This window comes from Polistes canadensis, unplaced genomic scaffold (genome assembly GCF_001313835.1).
Source record: "Polistes canadensis isolate GaletaPanama2010 unplaced genomic scaffold, ASM131383v1 scaffold_148, whole genome shotgun sequence".
Classification (NCBI taxonomy): Eukaryota; Metazoa; Arthropoda; class Insecta; order Hymenoptera; family Vespidae; genus Polistes; species Polistes canadensis.
The window spans coordinates 134,402-156,109 of NW_014569695.1; the positions used below are offsets into that span (position 1 = coordinate 134,402).

Consider the following 21,708-nt stretch of genomic DNA (forward strand, 5'->3'; position numbering starts at 1 on the left):
TACAACTAGTTCAAATTAATTGTTCATAAGATTTATTAACCGTCTATAACTCCCTTTGAGACTTATATATTAAATTTAACATTTCAATTATATCCGTAGATGGGGGTGGGGCTGGGGAGAGCCATTGCATCGAAATTTCAATTTTCGTAAATGCGAATCGTTAGAAAAATTACTAAAGCATTTTATGTTGTAATTGCAAAGACTTCAGCGTACTCGATTATCTATATTTAGTATCACCACGTATGTAGAGTAATGCGTGCACATGTGTATATGTATGTGTGTGTAGGTAAAGTTGTTTCGAGCTTACATGGAATACGGTGGGATGCATGGGAAAAGGATTCGCAACGAGCGTTAAAAATCCGTTCAAGCGCGGGGTTCGAACATCATCGACGTCGAGTTATTATATGCAAGTGTGTCATAGTAACTTCATAAATGGCTATAAAAGCGATCACTTGCCGCTCCATTTTCTTTTTTTTTTTTTTTTTTTTCCTATGCACTGTCACCGACACACATTATCGTCATAGCTAACACACAAGAACGTTTAATGTTTCATAAGGTAAACGAAGGTACTCGCGATGGATAGGATAGGTACAATAAGTCAAAAAAAGAAAATACAAAAAAAAAAAAGAATACAAGCTCTTCTCAAAGTCACGGCTATGGGGGAGAGATAAAAAAAAATAGATGATGCATTTGTAAAAATATAATTTAATTACCTCCTCTTCGGCTTCCTTTTCAATGGCCGTTAACGATTCGGCATCTGCAAGATTGTCCACAGCGATGGCCAAGAAAACGTTCAGAAGTATATCTGTGTTGCTTCGTTCGTTAAGGATTTAATTCTGCTATTTTATTATACGAATAAATAATTCTCATTGTCGCGCGGGAATAATAATAGTTTGGAGAATATTAGAAGTTTATTTTTATTAAAATCCTTTTGATAATAGGACGCGTGTGTGTGTGTGTCAATGTACGTTGTTTTAATTTACTTGCTTTTTTTTCCCTTTGCATAAAAAATAATCTTTGAACGTTGTAAAAATAATAGCATCAATAGTTGATAGAATCATTATTGTCATTAGCGAGAAAAAAGGATACAGTTACCGCATATGAAAAGAACGATGAAATAAGTGCAGGCTATAACACCGGGACTAGAAACACCCCCATAAGCACGAATTCCAACATACATTACTGCATTCCAGTCCTCACCTGTTAATATCTGAAAAATGAAAGGAACCAGAAAATACCAGATTAATTTTCATGTCAACTACTAATATAATAATGAACGAGTTGTAATATTGTTTCAAGTACTATGTTAAAACCCTCTTAATGGGAAGTGATAAAAGATACGCGCACGCTATCAGGAATACGAAAATGTTGGGTGCAGTTATCTATGCGTGACATTTCAATTGTCCACTTTGCAATTAGTTTCGTTAATTAAAGTCGCGTTAGAAGCTAATATACATATATGTTATTTATATATTTTCTCTTACTTGAAAAACGGTGAGCAAACTTTGCCAAAAACTATCGAAATTGTGCCGAGGTTTGTCCTGGAGATCGGCGAAATTAAACTTTCCCCCGAATACCTGTAAAAAAGATATTAAACGTAGGAAAAAAAAAAGTACACACGTTCTAAAGCTGAAAAATAATCTCAAATGGCTAACCTGCATTCCTAAGAGCGCGAAAATGACGATAAAAAGGAAGAGCAGAAGTAAAAGCGAGGCGATTGATTGAATCGAATTCAACAAAGAAGCCACCAAGTTCGAGAGCGATCTCCAATATCTAGGAAAAATCAAAACAATTCAATTTGATCTTTTGATATAACAAAACACTCGAATGAAACGGATTTAAATAATCTTTTAGAAGTAATAAACAAAAGTAGGGGTATGGGGATTATGACGAGAGGAAACTAAATGATCAAACGTTTTCAAACGGATACTTACTTGGTTACTTTGAATACTCTCAACAATCTTACGCAACGTAACACGGAAACTCCGAGTGGTGGCATTACATTTGTGTTCGTAAGGATCATCTCGGTTATCGAGCCTATTACGACGAAACAATCGAAACGATTGAACAAAGAGACGAAGTAACCCTATAGGAATATATATACATATAAATTATGATTTGAATAAAAAAGAGGGGAGAAAAAAGAAGAAAAATTATAGAAAAGTAACGATGAGAAAAAACATTTTACCTGAAATCCTAAACTGTACATCTTCAGGATCATCTCCATGGAGAACAGAGCGATGAAAAACATGTTGGTGATCTCTGTAATTGAAAAACACACACAAGAGAAAAAAAAACAATGGGAAAAGAGAAAGAAAGAAACAGAAAGAAAGATAGATAGATAGGGTGGAGAAAAATCAAAGTAGAAAACGTTCGAAGGGTTTTCGTATAGTTTCTTTGTTTTTTTTTTTTTCTTTTTGTTGTTAATTTTTTGAAGCGGAGAACTATTCTCTCCCCGCGCAATCGGTTTTACCTTGAAACTCGTCCAACCAATGCGGTTGATTGTAATGCTCGGTCGCGAGAACTACGGTGTTTAAAAAAACGAGCACTATGATGAGCCAATAAAAGGCTTGCGATTTGACAGCTTTTCTACAGGCTCGTCTCAATCGTCGATTAACCCTGGAAATTAATTCATAAAAGAAATAAAACTTTTAACAACATTTCAAATAGACATATGTACGATTAGGAAAAAAAGGATCGAAATGGTATTACAAAAAAAAAAAGTAATAATACCTATCTAAATCTCGTTTCTTTCTTTTCCATACGGGTTCCTGTTGAACACCTTTGAACTCCTCGTCACCTTCCAATTGATCGGTACTCTCCATTTCGTTTTGTTGTTTAGCTGGACAAAAACGAATATAACTATTTTTTTATCAGGATTTCTCACGAGATGATAGGTTAAACAATTTATTGAAGAAGAAATCCTACTCACATTTTTCGTCTTGATTTTTTGGCTCGTCGGCTTCCGGTTCGATATCTTCAGCTTGTGTTATCCAATCGAGATATCCTCGAAGATCATCCTCTATCTGTTGTTTTTCTCTTAACTTGTGAAAATCACCACGAGCCTTGGCCTTTTCTCTTTCCTTAGAGAACTCCCTGTTGTGTGTGTAGTATTCGCAATAAGAATACCAACAAAAATCCATATATACGGGATTGTAATCGCAATTAGAGGGATCTCGAGTGAACGTTAATTGGGCTATTCGTTCAAACTAAAAAAACGCAAACGACATGAACCGAACCGAATTGAACATGCGTCCAGCACGCAAATGAATTCCCATCAAAGGATTATCCGAAAGAAAATATAAATAAATCTTTCTCTATTTTTTTCCTAAGGGATGATTTTTTTATAATCGTTGTCAATTAGTATTTTAAAGAAGGATTTCAAGAATAAAAACACATTCCCAAATACGTATGTACACTTCTATATATGTTACCGTATTCTTTTCAACGTTGTTTAAATAGTAATTTGACATTCTATAGAATATCAAAGTATTATGTTCGATGCTTAGGAAAAAGTGGAAGAATTTTTCAATTTCTGACTTCGTCTGAAGGTTCTTTGCATTAATAGTAATGCCGAGGAATTACTAACAATGACGTATTTCTGTCATTGACGGTAACATATAAATACATACATACATACATACATCTGGACTCGAACGACGAGTTAAACGTAAAAAGGGAGGGAAAATAAACGCCTATCGTCGATATCGTTTTCACGCATCGATCGGCTCGTTTGCTTTGCCGATATGCAACGGAGTGTGTCGGTACCTAAAGAAAGAGATATTTATATCTCATCCCTAGTCGAGGATTACAAAACTCCCTCAGGACGGATAGGTTACGAAGCACGTATTTAAGATACACTTACGCAAGTACGTATCTTAAAAGAAGATATCTAACTCGTTTTAATACGTTTGATATTACACGTGTATCATATCATCTATTAAACGTATCATCGTTTTAAATGAAAATAATTTTGAAAAATTTACAAAATTTTATATCGAGATGCCAACGATAAAGTACAATATTTTATTTCTGTTGAAAAGAGTATGATAAAAGTTAATCGATGTTATTAGGTCTTCTAAAACAACGATAGACGATACTCGCGTGGTTGTGATACTTTAAATGGTTTTAATACTTTCACGTAAATATGAAATTACAATCGGCTTATTTACGCGCTTATATTATTTCGAAAAGTTACGATCATTTCTTCGAATAGAAATAATACTACTATATTATAAATAATGATCGAGATTTTGTCATGCGAATTGATATTTATTATTTTTCGTTTATCCACTTACCCGGACAACACACCGAGAATTAAATTCATCACGAAGAATGCACCAAGTATGACCATAGAAATAAAATAAATCCATTGCCAAGAACTTCCCATCGCATCTTCTATCTGTAGAAGAAGAAGAACAAGAACAAGAAGAAGAGAAAAAAAAAGAACGAGAAGAGAAAAAGAGAATAACTCTAGAGTGGATTTAATTCGTTTCTTTTGTTTTCTACGAGAACGCGTTGGAAAAAAAGGGTTGTTAAAAACTTACATTGTAAAGTACCTCGGTCCAGCCCTCGAGGGTGATGCATTGAAAGACTGTGAGCATGGCTAAACCAAAATTATCGAAATTGGTGATGCCATCGTTCGGACCTTCCCAAAATTGATTGCTGCAGTGATAGTCGGGACCAACGTTGCTACACTGAAAACCCATAGGACCACAGGGAACTGGATCGCTCATAACCTCATCTGCGAAATATAAAAAGCGAATTTTGTCCAACAATTGGTTAGCCAATTTCGTTGGATAAACATTCAAAATAGATAAATGGTCGCCCATAGAAAAATTGTTCTAATGTTATATCATATTATATCTCGACTAAAAAAAAATATGTTTCGCCTGGGAACGACGTTTGTTCTCGCGGGTATTGCGAAATTTTCTTTTTTTCTTTTTTTTTTTTCTCTTGGTGTCTCGTTGTTCTCCTGGTAAAAAATTTTATCCCTGAAAATCATCGTAAAAATGTGAATGTGTCAGATGTTATCGTTTCTCTCTCTTTCCCTCTACTACGAACCCATTAACTCTACGATCGATCGTAGTTTCCCTCAAACTCGAGCTAGTACTTGCGATAAAATAATTTGGCAAGAACACTGAGAACAACAGCACCATTTTATTCTCCGATATATATATTCGCGCACATACCATTATCGGTTTTCCCATGTAACGCCATTTCTTTTTCATTTCTCTACAAGTATTATTCTTATGTATTTTCTCTATGTCAAATTTATCACTCTCGTATATATATGATTTTCTCGTAAGGGCAACTTGTTTTTATCCGATAATAAAATACGCGTGAATTAAGAACTCACGCGTATTAACCGATAAGAATAATTAAACTGACTGAATCATATTTAAAATCTAACCTAACACGAAAACTGTGTTACCAGGTTAAACTGAAAAAGTATTTCAACGATTTCCGCGCCAAACTTCTATCCCTTAACCACCCTTCCCTTTTCCCCTAGTTTGTTTCCTGTCAAAGTTGTGTTTTATGCTTTTTATTTGGATCCCTTACCCTCCCGTTTCTCGACATAATTTCATTTGCTAGATTATTTTACTTTTAAATGAAGAAAAATATATTCGTCGTGTTGGACACACACACACAAAGTTAAACTAATGGAAACAAAAATGAAACAATTCTAATTAGCTAAATAATTTTCCATGATTCTTCGAAGAATATCAAAATTCTTCATTACCAGTTACGTTGTGCCTACAAGTCTTGTGCATCTTTCCAGAAAATAATTCAAGGCCAATGATAGCGTAAATGATGATGACGAAGAGTACCAACAATGCGATGTGCAAGAGCGGGATCATCGCTCTTAAAATGGAGTTTAGGACCACCTGAAGACCTGTTGAATCGAAATTACATTACAAAACGTACCGTTTTACTTTAATTATCACCAAAAAAATCAGAATAATATATTTTGACAATTAATTCATTCTCTAAATGCATTTTCTTACTTGGTACACCGGAAACCAGCCTGAGAGGTCGTAAAACTCGAAAAGCTCTCAACGCTTTAACATCGAATCCTTCTTTCATAAGCATCGCTAATACGGTACTCATCATTCTACGAACAATCAAATATTACAAAGATTATTTTACAATTAGTAATAATAATCTTATTAAAGGGAAGATTGTTTCTACTACCCACCCCACCCCCGTCCAGTGGGTTTATTTTTTTAAATCGAAGTTTGATCTTAAAATTCTTGACAATTCGTAAAAAATCGAACAATCTCAAACGTTTCCTGACCCCCGCCCCCACCACCACCATTACGATGTCAAAACGTTCGTAGAGAAGATATTTTCATCGTTACGTGAGCAAGTTTTCTTGCATTAGATTTTGTCATCTATGGTGTTTTACGACGTCGTGAAAAGTTTTTCTTCGTTTCTAACCCTTACCATCTATCTATCTATCGTTCGTAACCAAGACGACTGCTGCAATCCTATTGCGTCCTTGATATATTATTTTTTTTTTCTTTTTCTTTAGCAATCGCGACGAGACGAAGAATCGCCAAGAATCGTCTTTTTTTTTTTCTTATTTCCCGCGTAAGTAAATCACTACGATTCAACGGAAAGGATTTCATAAGAAACTACCGAGTTATATTAGAAGAAAGCGCTCGCGCGCGTTTATTAATTCAATTATCGAAATACAAAGTAACCACGATAGGAATCTTATATGATTGTATGCTTTTGCGGGAATTAGAAGAATGTCTATTTTTATACTTCTTTTGAAGTCAGCATCGCGCATAAAATACACACACCGTCGTGCGCAACCCTATCGATCGTTATCATGTTTGACCAATTAGATTAGAATCAATAATAGACACCCCCCTACTTCATTTACTTCAATTTGCAACGATTTAATAACCATACTTATTCGAATTATTCATCGATATAATTATCTTTCTTATGGAAAAATAATTGGCGGAGCCGCGGGGGGCGGTGGGGGAGTTACGAGTTCTTTTTTTAAACTGAAAATAAATGCTAAAGAATAAAACTCACCCTATGACGACTATCGTAAAATCAAGCACGTTCCAGCCGTTTCTTAGATATGCACCCGGATGGGCGACGAATCCATAAGCTATGATCTTCATTATGCACTCGGCCGTAAATATCACGAGAAATACGTATTCTATTTTTTCCTGTAATGAAAATAATTTTATTAACACTCGAAAGTATCAATGATAAATCGACAATAAAAATCGATTTAAATGTTGATAAAACCATCGTGTGTTCTTTGGTAGAATTGATTTTCCATTTTATCATACGTACGAATCGTGTGTGCATCTGTGTGTGTGTGTGTGTGTGTGTGTGACGTATTAATATCAAGAACACGTCAGGTTATTTGCGAGGGTGTAAACATCCGTACAACCTACGCGTTCGAAGTATCGTGCGTTGTCGTACAACCCCTTCCCCCCAAGAATATGTATGAAAGGCCATCGATTTTTCGATAGAAAGAAAGCGTTCTTAACCGTTAATCGCGTTTTTAAACCTTCTTGACCATTAGTATACACACACATATATATATATATATATACAATATATACTATATATATACGTGACAACACATGTGCGCGATATTTTTAATCTTTTACAAAGATAGGCAGGCACCTTTATAGAGCCAACCGTGTCATATAAAAAAGAAAAACTTATTTTAGTCAGTGAGCCGAACTAATGAAAAGTAACACAGGTATCTGAGCGAAAGAAGGGAAAATTGCATTCTTGAAAGGTAGTATGCATCTCTACATATGTACGATATAGGTAGATAGATAGATAAATAAATAGATAAATAAATAGATGGATAGGGAGGGGGTGTGTGGGGGATTTGACATCGAATGCGTTTTCCCATATGTTTTTTTTTCCTGTTCCAATGTAAGAGTTTGTTTTTTTTTTCCGCCGCAGAACGGTAAAAGCCGATTGTAAACCATTTTAATGCATCCCAAGAGTAAGGTTAAGAAATATTGTATTTCTTTTGTCGGGTCTCTGATGTATCCACCGTAGACGCGTCGTATTGTGCTATCCAATTACTGTGCGGTAGGATGCACACCGATGCCGACAAGATTGAACAATTATTGAACTTTAAGCTCGAACGACTTTCGTGCCACGAACCCTGCCCTCTCGTAATCGATAAAGCGGCACATACGAACGGTTCGACGAACGGAACTATTACTTTCCTACTCGTTATTATAGTTACACATCTACATTTCTTTGTTTTTTTTTTTTTATTTTTTTGTTTTGTTTTCTTTTGTTTTCTTTTCTTTTCTTCTATATTCTTTCCTTCTACTTTTATTCAGTTTTTCCTATGTTACTATCACGTACATGACCTTTGATACGATCCCAGAATTCCGTTAGAAAGTTAATAATCAACTTTACAATGAGTACTTACCAAATATTGGTTGGTCTGATTGGAATCACCAAATGGATACGGCGTGTAGAAGGCCAAAGCAATGCAATTTGCAAATATCGTCATCAAGATGAGCCATTCGAAGGGTCTGTGTTAAAAGATTCTTATTAAGGAAAATTACAAATGTCAAAAGATTATTTTTAATCAAGATATTTCTTTCCTGATTAATACTTTCTCGCTTGATAGATCCTTGCAATCATGCAGAAATTCTTTTTTTTTATTATTATTATTATTGGCCGTCGTAAGTAATAAAGAATTCTGCTAAGCTTAGGTTTATTCTTTTCTTACCCCCACGTCCCATTTTGCCAAAGGAAAATTCTATCATATGTATTTACGTATTCAAATGCGAGATAATATCTTAAAAACGTCTTCATAAATGCAGACAAGGGGGGGGGCGGTGGAGGAGGGCATCGCGAAAATGCGGTCATACAGGCAGATATTTCTTCGTGACTCGCACTAGCCCGTTTCAAACGAAATTCATGGTCATTTCATTTCGCATCCACGCACCCATTGGACTCCATTGCATTTTTAAATATCCAAGTTATATAATATGCTTTGAATATTTTTTCATTGGAATATTTTCGAATGATCCGGAGGTCAATCGGCGAATGTATTTATATATAAAAAAAAAAAAAAACTGATGTGTGTAATTATGTACGCACGTAAGAAGTTATACTTCTTTATCGTACCAAAACGAATATAACCTCAAAAATAATTTCAATTTTCCCGCGCATCGTAAATATCGACAACTTCGTGGTGTCGATTTTTCGGTCGCATATCTAACTTCACTCCTCCAAAACGCGCCAAAAGAAGTATAACTTCAAAAACTGATGTGTATATTTATGTACACACGTAAGAAATTATACTTTTTTAGCGTACCAAAACGAATATAACCTCAATAATAATTTCAATTTTCCCGCGCATCGTAAATATCGACAACTTCGTGGTGTCGATTTTTCGGTCGCGTATTTAACTTCACTTTTCCAAAACGCGCCGAAAATAAGTATAACTTCAATAAGTCATTTGAAAATAAGAAAGGATACTTCCATTCGACGACACCGATGCAGAGTTTTCTAAGGGGATTTTTAAGGGGTAGACAAAATAGGGCCCTGGTAGGCCTGTCGGGCGGTGGTTTGCCAGCGCGACGGGCGGGCCTTTTGGCCGCGGCCTTGGGAGCAGCAGCACCGGCGGTCGGGGGGGGCCCGGTCGGTGGACCGGTGGGAGGACCGGGGGCACCGGCTGGGCCAGGGCTCGCGGAGGAACGGACCGCGCCGGTGTGGGGGGGGGTCGCGGTCGAAGGGGTCGCGGCCATTGGCTGGGAGCCCGGCACCCCTGAGGGAACCAATGCCGAGCTCCCATCCCCCCCCGCGCTCATCGGTCCGAAGTGTCGAGCTCCGTGCTGCTCCTCCAGCCGAGATCGCTCCTTATTCTTCTTCTTCTACTCCTCCTCCTGCTCCTGCTCCTGCTTCTGGTCCTTATGCTTTTTACGCTTCTACCGCTGTTACTGATTATTCGACGAGTACCCTTCTCAAGGGACTGTTTCACCACCACCACCACCACCACCACGGCTGACTCAATAGCGCACCAACGGCTCACCCAGCACGCCGGCATGCTACGGCACTGGGCTCCTACGAACCTTCCTCCCTGACCTGTAACATTTATCCAATCATTATTAATATAATATATTATTTATTACTATTTCTTATTAAAACTTCCCGCGATAATCCGGAAAGAAAAAAGTATGTATAGTCCACTCAAATCCACCACAAAATCTATATCTTTCTTCCAACATACATATTCATGCAAAGTGGTCTCCCTCTTTCGCGTACCACTCTAATTCGATCCAATCAACAGGTCACACAACACACTCCATGTGTCCTACCTGCTTGACGCGAGTGGAACTTGTTAAGAGGCGAAAACTACCAAACGGAAACTCGACACGTGCCAAGAAATCGTGGCCCGATTTTAATAAAATATTTTCAATTTTACCGACCTACGTATGCACGTGTGTGAATTTAAATGAAACTTTATTAACAAACCAATTCAGCCATCCACTTACCACTCTGCGTGCGATAACTTTCGTTTCAATTTGTAGATACGACTCGACGTGTATATTATTATTATTATATTTCTCTACGTGAATTTCTATCGGAAAAGTAATAATAAATAATCGTCGTGCGAGATGTAAAAGAAGAGAGAGAGATAGAGAGAGAGTAATATTGTACACGGTGGCTAGTTAGCTATTACGGGTTTCCATTGCGTTGGAAATTACGTTAGATTTGCGTTAGCTCTCTCTCTCTCTCTCTCTCTCTATCCGAGTAGAGTGATAAAAGAAAGAACGAGAAAATATCTAGGCCACTAAAGGGTGGCAACGTTCAAACGATGCAATTACCCCTTTGAGAATTTCAAAGAGCGTACGAACGTGGCCGCAGAAAATACAAGACACTCTTAACAGGATCCCCCTGACATGGCCTTTCCTCGAATCACCACGCGACGAGCAACTCATAGTAGTATTAATCCCAGACGCGTATGTATGACCTTTTCATCGTTGCGCATCCCCCTCATCCCATAGTTAGATGAAAAAAAAAATAAAGTATAATCCCGGACGATAAATATAAAGTTGGAGTCATTTAAATTGACAAACATCTATTCTAGCTAGCTAGCTAGCTTAGAATATTGGAATATCAAAAGTTGCGTGAGCTTCGATAGGAAAATTTCTGAACCGGTTTGTTGGTTATCCGATCGATGGTTGGAAATGATACCAAGCGAAAAATCGTATGGTCGATTAGATATACTTTGCGTAGGCCTGGGTCAACGACGAACAACAATCTTTTGTCATTGTTTTTTCTCGAACAGTCAGATGATAGACAAAAATCAATAAAATATCTAGAAATATAGAGTTAAAAATTGATTTAACAAAGAATTAAGAACGTGCGTTTCTTCGGTGAGTGATTTTGCTAGCTCTATTTTCAAAGAACAATAGCGCACGTCTCCTTCATGCCACAGCTTGTCAACAGATTCACCCACCCCTCCTATAACCTATAATTCCTTTTTTTTCTAACCTTCTCCCCCCCCCCACTTTTGTTCGCCTTACTATTCCTCCTTGTTACTTTGTTTCTTCGATTCGTTGAATATTCGGATATTTTCTTTTTTTTATCGGGAAAATTCTATACAGTGGGGGCATCGTTAAGAATAATCTTGAAAAATGTATTGTTCTATAGGCAAAGGTTTTTTTTATTGAAAACGTCGACGATTAGTCGAATAAAAAACGTTCGGTTTCTTTATAAATGGCTATTATTTTGTTTTTTTTTTCCATGGATGTTGGATCAATGCTAGAGTGCATTATCATCATCGATCATCGGTCAAACTTCAAAATCCGATTTGTAGAAGATGGTGGCACAGAATAGGAGAGCAGCATACTGAGCCCCGCCGAATCCGGGAGCTTGGGATTTATAGCCGGTAACGTGTGCTATATTTAGTCAGCCCAAAAAACTAGAATGCTATACCTGTGAACCAAGCTTCTATTATACGTACGCGTTCACAAGGTTTGTCTCGCGAAAATGCGTGAACTTGGTCTCCAACTAAATTCATTTAAATAACTTTGATAATACATTTAACGTTTGTCAGCTTATTTATTTATTTATTTATTTATTTAACGCAATCAATTATTTTCAAGAAACATTTTCCAAACTAGTTAATTGTCATTAGGGTAGAGCATCGTCGATGATTCGCTGACGCACTTCACGGAATATGTTAATGAATCATAATGATAAAATAGAAAGTAACGTCCGGTACGGTATTTGAAATAAATTTTGCTATAGATAGAAATGATAGTCAGTTCTACGTTAATGAATCCTACTTTGTTTTCGTCGTTAGTACAAATTTGTTTAACGAATAAAGTAAACTTATTGAATTTTGTTTCGTGATAGTATCCAAGTACAATAGTAACTTTACAATTTTATCATAAAATAACTCGAATAGTACGTACGAATATCTTTGCGAAACAAATTAATATTTGGCTTAGTTTTGTTTTTAACGAGAATACAGAATTGAATTAGCCATTTAGTCATTCTGATTTACATTATATTAGCGTATACGCGAAAATGTCTCCTCTTTCTTGAGAATAAAAATCATTCTCATGATGGAATTTAAAAAACACATATTCTAATAGTAGAACACCATAGAACGCAATTACGGCGTAATAATCGTCCTTCGATTGTAAATATATTAAATCGCGTAGAGATATTTTTTAATTGGCTACCAACGACGACGGCAAAGGAAAAAATCATCGCACACAAGAGGAGCGTAAAAAAAAAAAAAATAGAAAAAAAAGAAGAAGAAGAAGTATAAAAATCGAAAGGGATAATCTCGTGCTTGATTGACAATGGCGTCGACGTCGATTAATAGATACAAAGACGTGGCTACTGTTGTAAGATACATGCCGAGTATTGCTAACGGAGTTATATTTAGTTCGGCACTTTGCTTTCGAGCAAAGGCCGGACTCCCTGGTCCGGTTACCTGCTGCTGCTTCTGCTTTTGCTTTTGCTTTTGCTTCTGCTTCTGCTGCTGCTCGTTCTTCGAACATACAAAACGATCGAAGCGTTTTCCGTGCAAATCCGATATGCAAACTCGATGTTCATCTATGTTAACCGAATTTAAAAGGCCGAGTACCCTAAAGAGACTAAACCTAAATAATAATAATAATAATCCATCGTATCGAGACACGCCATCTTCTATTTAATAATTTAAACTAATATATATATATAGAAATGAAGCTGTCAATCAAGAAGAACACCATCTACGAAATGGGAATTGGCATTTCGGTTATCCAAAATCTCTGATTGATTAACGCGAGAATTTCTGGCATCGATCTAGCGGTTTACCTATTAATTACGTCTTTCGAGACTGATTATCTCCGTGATATCGAGATCCTATAAATCGAAATAGAATATTTGACGATGAAAATCTATATGCGGCCTTGAAATTCTTTGACTCCCATTTTTATTCGTTTCTCGTGAATGACACAAGGATGGAGACGAGACGGGACGACGGATACACACAACGTTTTAAATATGACTTTCTATTTTTGCTACGATCTTTCTTTTTTTTTTTTTTTTTCTTTTTTACGCCATCTTCCTCGGAACATCATCAACATCATCTCACGCGTTCGTATTATCTCTTTCGTATATTTGCTCAAAAATATGCGACATATTATTATTATATATAATATATTTCACAAAACAAGACTCTTATATATATATGCAATCAATTTATCTTTATTTTTTGTTCGTCCACGTTTTCACCAACCACCCCCACACACATCCTCACCCTCTCCTTCAAAGAATCTTTTATTCGTATTTTAAACGTGAGTCTTTTAATTCGATAGTCCCATTATTAACCCCCTCCCCTATTCGAATTTTATATTCCCCTTTACAACACGTAACTACAGATACAATATTCTGAAGTTACTTTTTTAAACTTCTCTAAGGTAATACGGAATCATTCGTAAAATATGCAGTCACTCGACCTGAAATGTATCTTACTTCAACTTCTTCACGAAGATGAGTTTCTAACTGAACTATGGAAAAAGCACCATTTGAAAATCCAAATACACATAATATATCTACGACTTTAAATCTTGATTTATTTATGCAATTGGGAAAAAAAACAAATAAAAGGTTCGAGTAACGAAAGAGAAAATAATTTAGAAGAAACGAAATAAAAAAAAAACAAAAAACAAAGGAACAGAATTTATACTTCTCGTCGTCCTCTATTATTGCTGATCTATATTTCTTTTTCTTTTTCCTAAACTGTACTCCGAAAATTTCTACCCTACCTATCAAATATATATATATCTATATATATATTACGCTGTTTACTCTACCGTGAAACTCATCGATTCCGGAGACCGAACGTGATTTATTAAAAATCGAAAAGAAATACCGAAGTAAGGTGGTATTTATTCTACCATCCTAAAAGTAGTATTTTTTTTCATTCGTCCTAAAATCGTAATCACATTTTTACCCACTTTCATAGCAATATTTTTCTTCATTATATTTCATAATAAATAAATAAATAAATAAATATACTTTCGTTAGACGTAATAATTCATTTTCTTCGTTATCTTTCTCTCTTTCTCTCTCTCTCTCTTCTCGCTTAGTTAACAAAAACACGCTGTGTCATTCGATAAAAAAAAAAAAAAATAACTGCTATTTCAATTGCGCATTCGAAAGGATTAAACGTTAAAGGCAAGTTCATTTGGCTTTACAATTAAAAGTGAAATTGTATGCTCGAACACATCGATACGTGTTTGAAAAGCGCACTTTGTCCGCATCCGTTCGTTCCACTTAGGTGGCACCACCCCCCACCCCCGCCAACCACCACCACAAACACCCCCTCACAATGTTTTCAATGGAAATGACAGAGAAGCGATACGACGACGACCACTGAGAAAAATATATCCAAGTGTGTGTATGTGTGTGTTTGTGTGTGTGTGTGTGTGTGTACGTCAGAAATGAAGGAAGAAAAGATTAAATTGAGAAAACGAGAGAAAGAGGGAAAGAGGGAAAGAGGATAAGGAGGTAAAGGAAAAAGAAAAAAAGAAAAGGAAAAAAAAAAAACGTAAAAATAGTTGACACCCTGGGTCACGAAGGCGGGACTAATCGGGACCTCGAGGTACCTTTGTAAAACTGCAGAATGAGCGTTTTCCTTGTTGAAGAGATACTTGAAAGAACACACACCGGTAACTCTCGTCTATGCAAGTGGAAGATGACCTTAGGAGTTAAAACGACGATGACGATACAATGGCAAGGACAACGAATGATCACACCCTTTTTTTTATATTTAAGGAATCTACCATAAATACTGCATATTAGACAGACAGACAGAAAGAAAGAGAATAAGATGAAGTTTAAACGGGGGTAGTGATTTTAATTATAACACAGCTCAAAAAAATATAATCGATTCACTTGGATAACTATAGGAAACGTGTAAATATCTTTTCTGATCTCTAAACGAGACGAGGAAGAAGATGAGATGAAGGTGGAGGAAAGAAAAGAAAAGAAATGAAAAAGGAAAGTTTCACTTTCTTTCTCGAGGACACCGTAAATATTCTTCTTGGAATATATAAAAAAATGTCAAACGGTTTATTATAATGAAGAAACTATTTGGGAAAAAAATACGTATATTTATTTTAAGGTAAACAAATTTTATAACAGATAAATCGTAATCTGACGAGTTAAAGACGCGAGATATAAGATAATTCAGCTCAATGACCTATTTTTCTCGAGTCAGATGAGATACGATTAAAAATTCCCTGTAAAGTACGATCATACATACATACATACATAAATATACGTACGTATAATATGTAGGAGTGTGTGTGTGTATATATAAGAAGTTAGATAAGAAGTAGAAGAAGAAGAAGAAGAAGAGGGTCTTCGATTTTTCTTCTTTTTCTTTTTTTTTTTTTTTTTTTATTCTTCCCCATTTTCCACGAGGATTTCCTGCGATAAAGTTGGCGAAAAGCGTCGGCCTTATTATCCGAATTACGAGTGTCGTTGTTGGGCTTTATACATCGAGCATATACCACCACCCCCACCCTTCCTAACCTTTTCTTCCATTCCGTTTGGTTTTCCTCTTTCGTCTTCTTTTTCGATCCCCCCCCCCTATTTTATTATTTTTTTTTTCTGCTCGCTAATTCACCAAATCTTTCTATTCTTTTTCTTCCTCTCAGTTGCCAGGGGAGGAGGAGGGCTTTATTCTAGGAGGATTTATTCGCCTTCCACCCCCATACCTTTTACCTACCTAATAGGTGGTTTATCTATGATTCGACCACGTTTCTAGAGTAATATTATTTTCGGAACAATCTTTGTGCCATTCTCGAATCTATCTCAAATACTTATTCCTTTTGGGTCAAAATCACGTGCTTCTTTCCTCTCCCCCTTTTTTCTTTTTTATCCTATATTATATTTGAAGAAAGACGTTTGATTGTGAAGTCTCTTGGAACCATCAAGAACGGTCCCCATTTTTGTGATACGATAAGAAAGTAACTTTCGATTGTCAATCCCTATAGGCACTATTCATTCCTATGGGCACCCTTTCTTTTTCGTCTCCCTTTTCTGCTCGTGCAGATTTCTATAACGCACTTAACTGTATAATATCGGTAAAGATATTTATTCGACGAATTTTCCAATATATATATATATATATATATATATACGAAAAGCAAGGAATACTACTACTCCCCTCAATGGAAAGTTTCGTAAATCCGCTTAGTAAAACGAGACGACGGCAAATTATTATCGGTTCCTATCATCCTTGTCTTTTAATGAAGATGAATAGAGAGAGAAAGAGAGAAAGTAGTAGAGTGAGAACCACCCTTCCGATTACCGTAGATCGATATCTTTGCGTTGAAATCTCTAGAGGTTCACGGAAACAGGCTGTCACGGAACCAAAGGAAACGCTATTTCCCTGGTGTTAAAGCAGTGAAGCAGATACTCAAACGTTACTAGTATTCGAGATATTCTGACATCGGAATATGAATGTTAAATCGATGACATATTTAAACGTAAAAAGAATTCTAATAAACAATAAAACGATATAGCAGACCGTTCAAATGTATTTTTTTTCTATGTGTGTCTTTTTCTCTCTTTTTCTTTTTTTTCTTTCTCTTTGTATTTCTTCTTTTTACTATCGATAATAATTCAATAACGAAGGAACCGAAGTCTTGTCTCGTTTTCATGGAAAATGCATAGACGTAAAGAGGATTTTCTGTATCAAACGTTGAAAGATTTATTTGCCATATACAGAAAAATCAATTTTGGGAAAAGGTATTTCACTTGGAAAGGCAGCAAGCAGCTAGTATTTGAAAGTGGATTAAACTATAAGAGACCATATGAAAAACGAGACTGCGCATTTCATGATGGAATTAAATAAATTACGCGAAAAAAAAAAAAAGATAAATTCGATAACCGCGGCAAGTATTTTCATGTTTTTCTTTAACTTCCTTTTTCTTTTTCTTTTTATTTGAACTCTTTTAAAACAAGAAAAAAACAAACGAGAGTCTCGCAGGTAGACGAATTGTTGCACCCTGCATATATTTATAAATGAATTGTTTTTTCGTAAACGCGCAACAAACCTTTACCTTATTTTAGTACACGTATACTTATATAAAAAAATTTTAACTTATTCGAAGGGAACAATAGAGATCTTCCATAAAGATGTATACGCAAAAGTAACGGGGCTTGAAAAAAGATAATGACAAAGAGAAAGATATATATATATATATATATATATATATATATATATTGTATATACGAGAATTTTTCCTATGAAAAAGAAAATAGTAAAAAATAACCCATGTGTCCATCCCCTGTCGGTTATGACGATGTCAAACTTGGGAATATACCCCACCCAACCCCCCTAGGCAAATGGGTTTGATCTACCTAACTTTTACTTAGAAATAAATTGTCGAGAGAACAAGGAGACATGACAAGAAAAGAAAAGAAAAGAAAAAAAAAAAAAAAAAAAGGAAAACCAGGCACTGTCCTATAACTTTTTAGAAATATTCCGTTCGTTTCTAAACAAAACCCATTTGTATTTCTAACTTTTGGCCGAACAAATGTAGTATCGTCGTTGTACCTTTTTTTAATAGTTCCCCAAACCCACCCCCAACCACCCCCGTATGAATAGTCACGTATATATTCACCCGGTGCTTAGTTCTTTTTTTTTTTTTATTATACGAATTCTTAACATCAAGCGCAACGATAAATGTTCATTATTTTTGAACAAGCTTTAGCTACCCTCCCCGCCCCGTTTTCCCTCTTTTACTAGGCTCACTTTGTGTTAGAAAAACGCGTATCGACTTACTCTCTCTCTCTCTGTCTCTTTCTCTTTTAGAATTTTTCAAGTCTCACGGTAAAATGCGACAATAACTCGGAGAGACCGATTATCTCGAACGCGGATGTAGAATTCATTCGAGCGTGGCTAGGTTTGTATTGGCTAGACTTGTTGAAAGCTTTTCTCCGATGGCAGTGTAATCCACCCACCCCATCACCCCACATATCCATTTTTTTCACGACTCGAATCGAAACTCGATCCATTGTTTCCCAATGCACCGACTTTTTCCCCGTTATATTTCCATTCCTTTTCTTTTCTTTCTGTATATTCTTGTTGCTTTGCTTTTGTCTTCTATTTTTCTTTTTTTTAGTTACATTCGTTGAATACTTAACACGTATAAATAATTATTTTAAATATAAACCAAATGGTGTGTTATAAATCACGAAAACGGGGGGGGGGAGGGGGAAATAAAATAAACGTGGGGGTTGGTCAAATGATCACAGTGTCCTGTAATTCGGCAAAAAGGCATGAAATATAACAATTTTATTCGTATATAAATCAAAGAAAATATATATTACTCTCAATCCCTCCCTCCCCCCTTCCCCCAATTGGGGCTAAAATCTCATTCTATATTAATTGTAAGATGTGTGTGTGTCTGTGTTGTTTTTTAACTGCTCACGATTGGAATGGAATATACATGAAGCAAAGAGGCGTCCGGTGGGTTTTAGCGTTAAAGTTACGACAGGGGTTCGTAACCAAGAAATAATAAGGTAACGTTTTCTATTTGCAAGAAAGCCAAGAGACGAAGTTTTCTACTGGCGCCATGTCTATTATTTCCCTCGAATTCGAGGTCAGCATAATTTCGCTTTTATCAGAAGCGAATAGAATTGGCTTGTAACATTGTAAATCGTATCGTATCGTATCGTATGGTATGGTATAGTTTTTTTTACAGTATCAACCCACCTTCTTTCTCTTCGTCACACTCTCTCTCTCTCTCTATCTCTCTCTTACTCTTTTTCTGTTAGAACGAAAAATCGATAGACGTTTTTCAAACGAATTGCCGATTCTCCTTTAGTATTTTAGAGACAGATAAATATCGATAGAACATAAATATATACCGTATACAAAACTGGCGTCTTAATTTAACCAACCGATACTTAATATGCTTTGGTTTTTTTTCGTAGGTGGGATGGGGGGAGGGATGATTGACGTTGAAATTAACGAAAACGTAAATTATTTTGGTAAAACTACGATCGGTGTATCGAGTCTTTGCGTATATATAATATATCAGTTTCGTGATTGAAACAGAAAAATGATTTTACGTTTTAAAATTGCATACAATACGCGTTTCCAATGATACATTTTTAACAGATTTCAAACTTCACGCGATTAGAATATATCTATTTCACATCAATTGAAGAAACTTTTAAATATATTGTTTTAATATACGAACAATTAACTATATATAGGATTTTTTTAAAAACATTATTCATAAAAAAATAACGTGGAAAAATGATAAAACACTTAGGTGTTGTATGCCTTTATAGGAACACGAGGGAGGGGCGGAGGAAGGTGTGTATTTCTAATTGATCATGTTTTGTAAGGTAACGATTCTGCCACACGTAGACGCAAGATCAAAAATGAAATCCAAATCGCGGATACGTAGAATGAAATGTCAAAGAGCGTGAGTTTATAAATACAATAAGAAATGGTGGGGCTTATTTATAACAGCCCTCGAACTCTATAAGTCGTGAGACAAATCGATCTATTTCTCAGATCGTCATGTATATACACGTAACCTTAAAAGAAAATCCTTTTTTTTCGAGGGAGGGGGGTTGCTAATCCGTATAAATAAATGCATATTGTGTTGTATGCGTTTGTTGTGTGTACAGAATAAGAGAGCAAGGATGCACGGTTAATTCAACGTGGTTTTGTGCGATAAAAGATATTGATCGGAAAGTTTCCATCCGTAAGAAAAAGGAAGAGGAGGAAGAACGGAAGGAAGGAAGGAAGGAAAAGGGAGGGAAGGGAAGGGAAGGGAAAGGTAGGGGAGTAGTCGGTCATGTACGGGGAACGCTTGGACATAAAAATCTTTTCCTTCATGGCAATAAGTTTGCTCGGAGTTTGCTCAACGTTCGACTACTACCCGAGAGAAAAAGAAAGAGAAAGAGAGAGGGTGGGAAAGGGAGAGAGAGGGAGAGAACGACTTTTCGTTTCTTCGAGGTTACCTCGAGGACAATAAAAAAGAACGACACCATTCTAAGGCAAATCAAAGTCGATTTTCAACGTATACGTGTCTTCTATTTTCTCTATATATATATATGTGTGTCTCTGTGTGTGTGTGTGTGTGTATTCTATCCGATCACCGTTGGTTTTACTTCGCACGACTAGTTTCGTCGATATCGAATATCATTAGCCCGAATATCGCGCAAACACGCTCGAACGAACCCCTAAGCTTTTGTTTCTCGAACCGAATGACTCGAATAGTACATATGTAGTAATATACGCGTACAAAAGAAAAAAAGATAGAAAGAGAAAGAATACTTTACCTTGGTTTAGATCTAACCATCAATGTATTGTCAAAGCTTCAAACTTAGCTGAAAATATATTAGAAAAAAATGTCGAGTGCTTTTTTTGCTACGAAACAAACTGTCGGCAGTATAAAATCATCTCGTCTATATGGGTTAATTAAATATCTTTAAAGTTAACTGGAACGATCTAAAATGGGAAGAGATTCGATTAAAAGTCAGGATTTTTTCTGTCATTTTTTGGAAGATTAGAAAACAACGTGCAAGTTATAACCACGAACGTTGTCTTCGTCGTCGTCGTCGTCGGCATCAAAGTATCACGACACCGAAAGAGGACTTTAGTTAAAGTTCATCGCACGTATTACTTGGTAAATCCCACCCACATTCCTTACCACCGCAAATCCTTCGTTCTCTTGGCAAAGCTGTCGGACGAACGAATACGTTAAAACGATTTTTCGGAATAGTCGAAAGCATTGCGATGAAACATCGGCCAAAGCTAGCTGACTACTCTAACCCATAGTTTATCTTTTCAAATTTTCTTTCCCCCTCTCTCTCTCTCTCTCTATCTTCTCCCTTTCTATTTTTTTCTTCGTTTATCCGTTCTTCCTCTCGATACACACTTCTCTCTCCCTTTTTATCTTTTTTTTTTCTCTCTCTCGGAACCCATCAGCTTTGCTCCGAGCCATCGTATATTTATTTTATCGCGATCCACATTCGCATACTACTCAGGAATAGTAGGAAGAAGGAAGGAAGGAAGGAAGGGAAGGGAAGAAAAAAAAAGAGAGGTCCGTTAAATTTATCGTAGAACGTGCCCGAGAAAAAAAAGCTGCTGAAGAAGAAGAAGGTGGGGTGAATTAGAATCTATCGGAATAACTTAGCGAATACTAT

At 36.1% G+C, this 21,708-nt stretch overlaps 1 protein-coding gene across 7 annotated transcripts in view; it reads right to left on the reverse strand.

Moving 5' to 3' along the window:
- The window catches only part of LOC106788672 (muscle calcium channel subunit alpha-1), a 51,080-nt gene that overhangs the window by 26,086 nt on the left and 3,286 nt on the right, over positions 1 to 21,708 (reverse strand). For all 7 annotated transcript variants that reach the window (XR_001381926.1, XM_014752129.1, XM_014752133.1 and 4 more), the window contains 16 exons: positions 9,496 to 10,101; positions 8,435 to 8,540; positions 7,051 to 7,190; positions 6,009 to 6,115; positions 5,744 to 5,896; positions 4,548 to 4,744; positions 4,299 to 4,402; positions 2,933 to 3,096; positions 2,734 to 2,842; positions 2,474 to 2,619; positions 2,189 to 2,262; positions 1,935 to 2,086; positions 1,656 to 1,773; positions 1,485 to 1,577; positions 1,090 to 1,210; positions 714 to 805 (listed from right to left, as the gene is read on the reverse strand). Coding sequence is in view for 6 of the 7 variants with exons in the window: in XM_014752129.1 (XP_014607615.1) it covers positions 714 to 805; positions 1,090 to 1,210; positions 1,485 to 1,577; positions 1,656 to 1,773; positions 1,935 to 2,086; positions 2,189 to 2,262; positions 2,474 to 2,619; positions 2,734 to 2,842; positions 2,933 to 3,096; positions 4,299 to 4,402; positions 4,548 to 4,744; positions 5,744 to 5,896; positions 6,009 to 6,115; positions 7,051 to 7,190; positions 8,435 to 8,540; positions 9,496 to 9,827 (2,208 nt within the window). In the remaining variant the exon portion in view is untranslated. The remainder of the gene's footprint in view (positions 1 to 713; positions 806 to 1,089; positions 1,211 to 1,484; positions 1,578 to 1,655; positions 1,774 to 1,934; positions 2,087 to 2,188; positions 2,263 to 2,473; positions 2,620 to 2,733; positions 2,843 to 2,932; positions 3,097 to 4,298; positions 4,403 to 4,547; positions 4,745 to 5,743; positions 5,897 to 6,008; positions 6,116 to 7,050; positions 7,191 to 8,434; positions 8,541 to 9,495; positions 10,102 to 21,708) is intronic.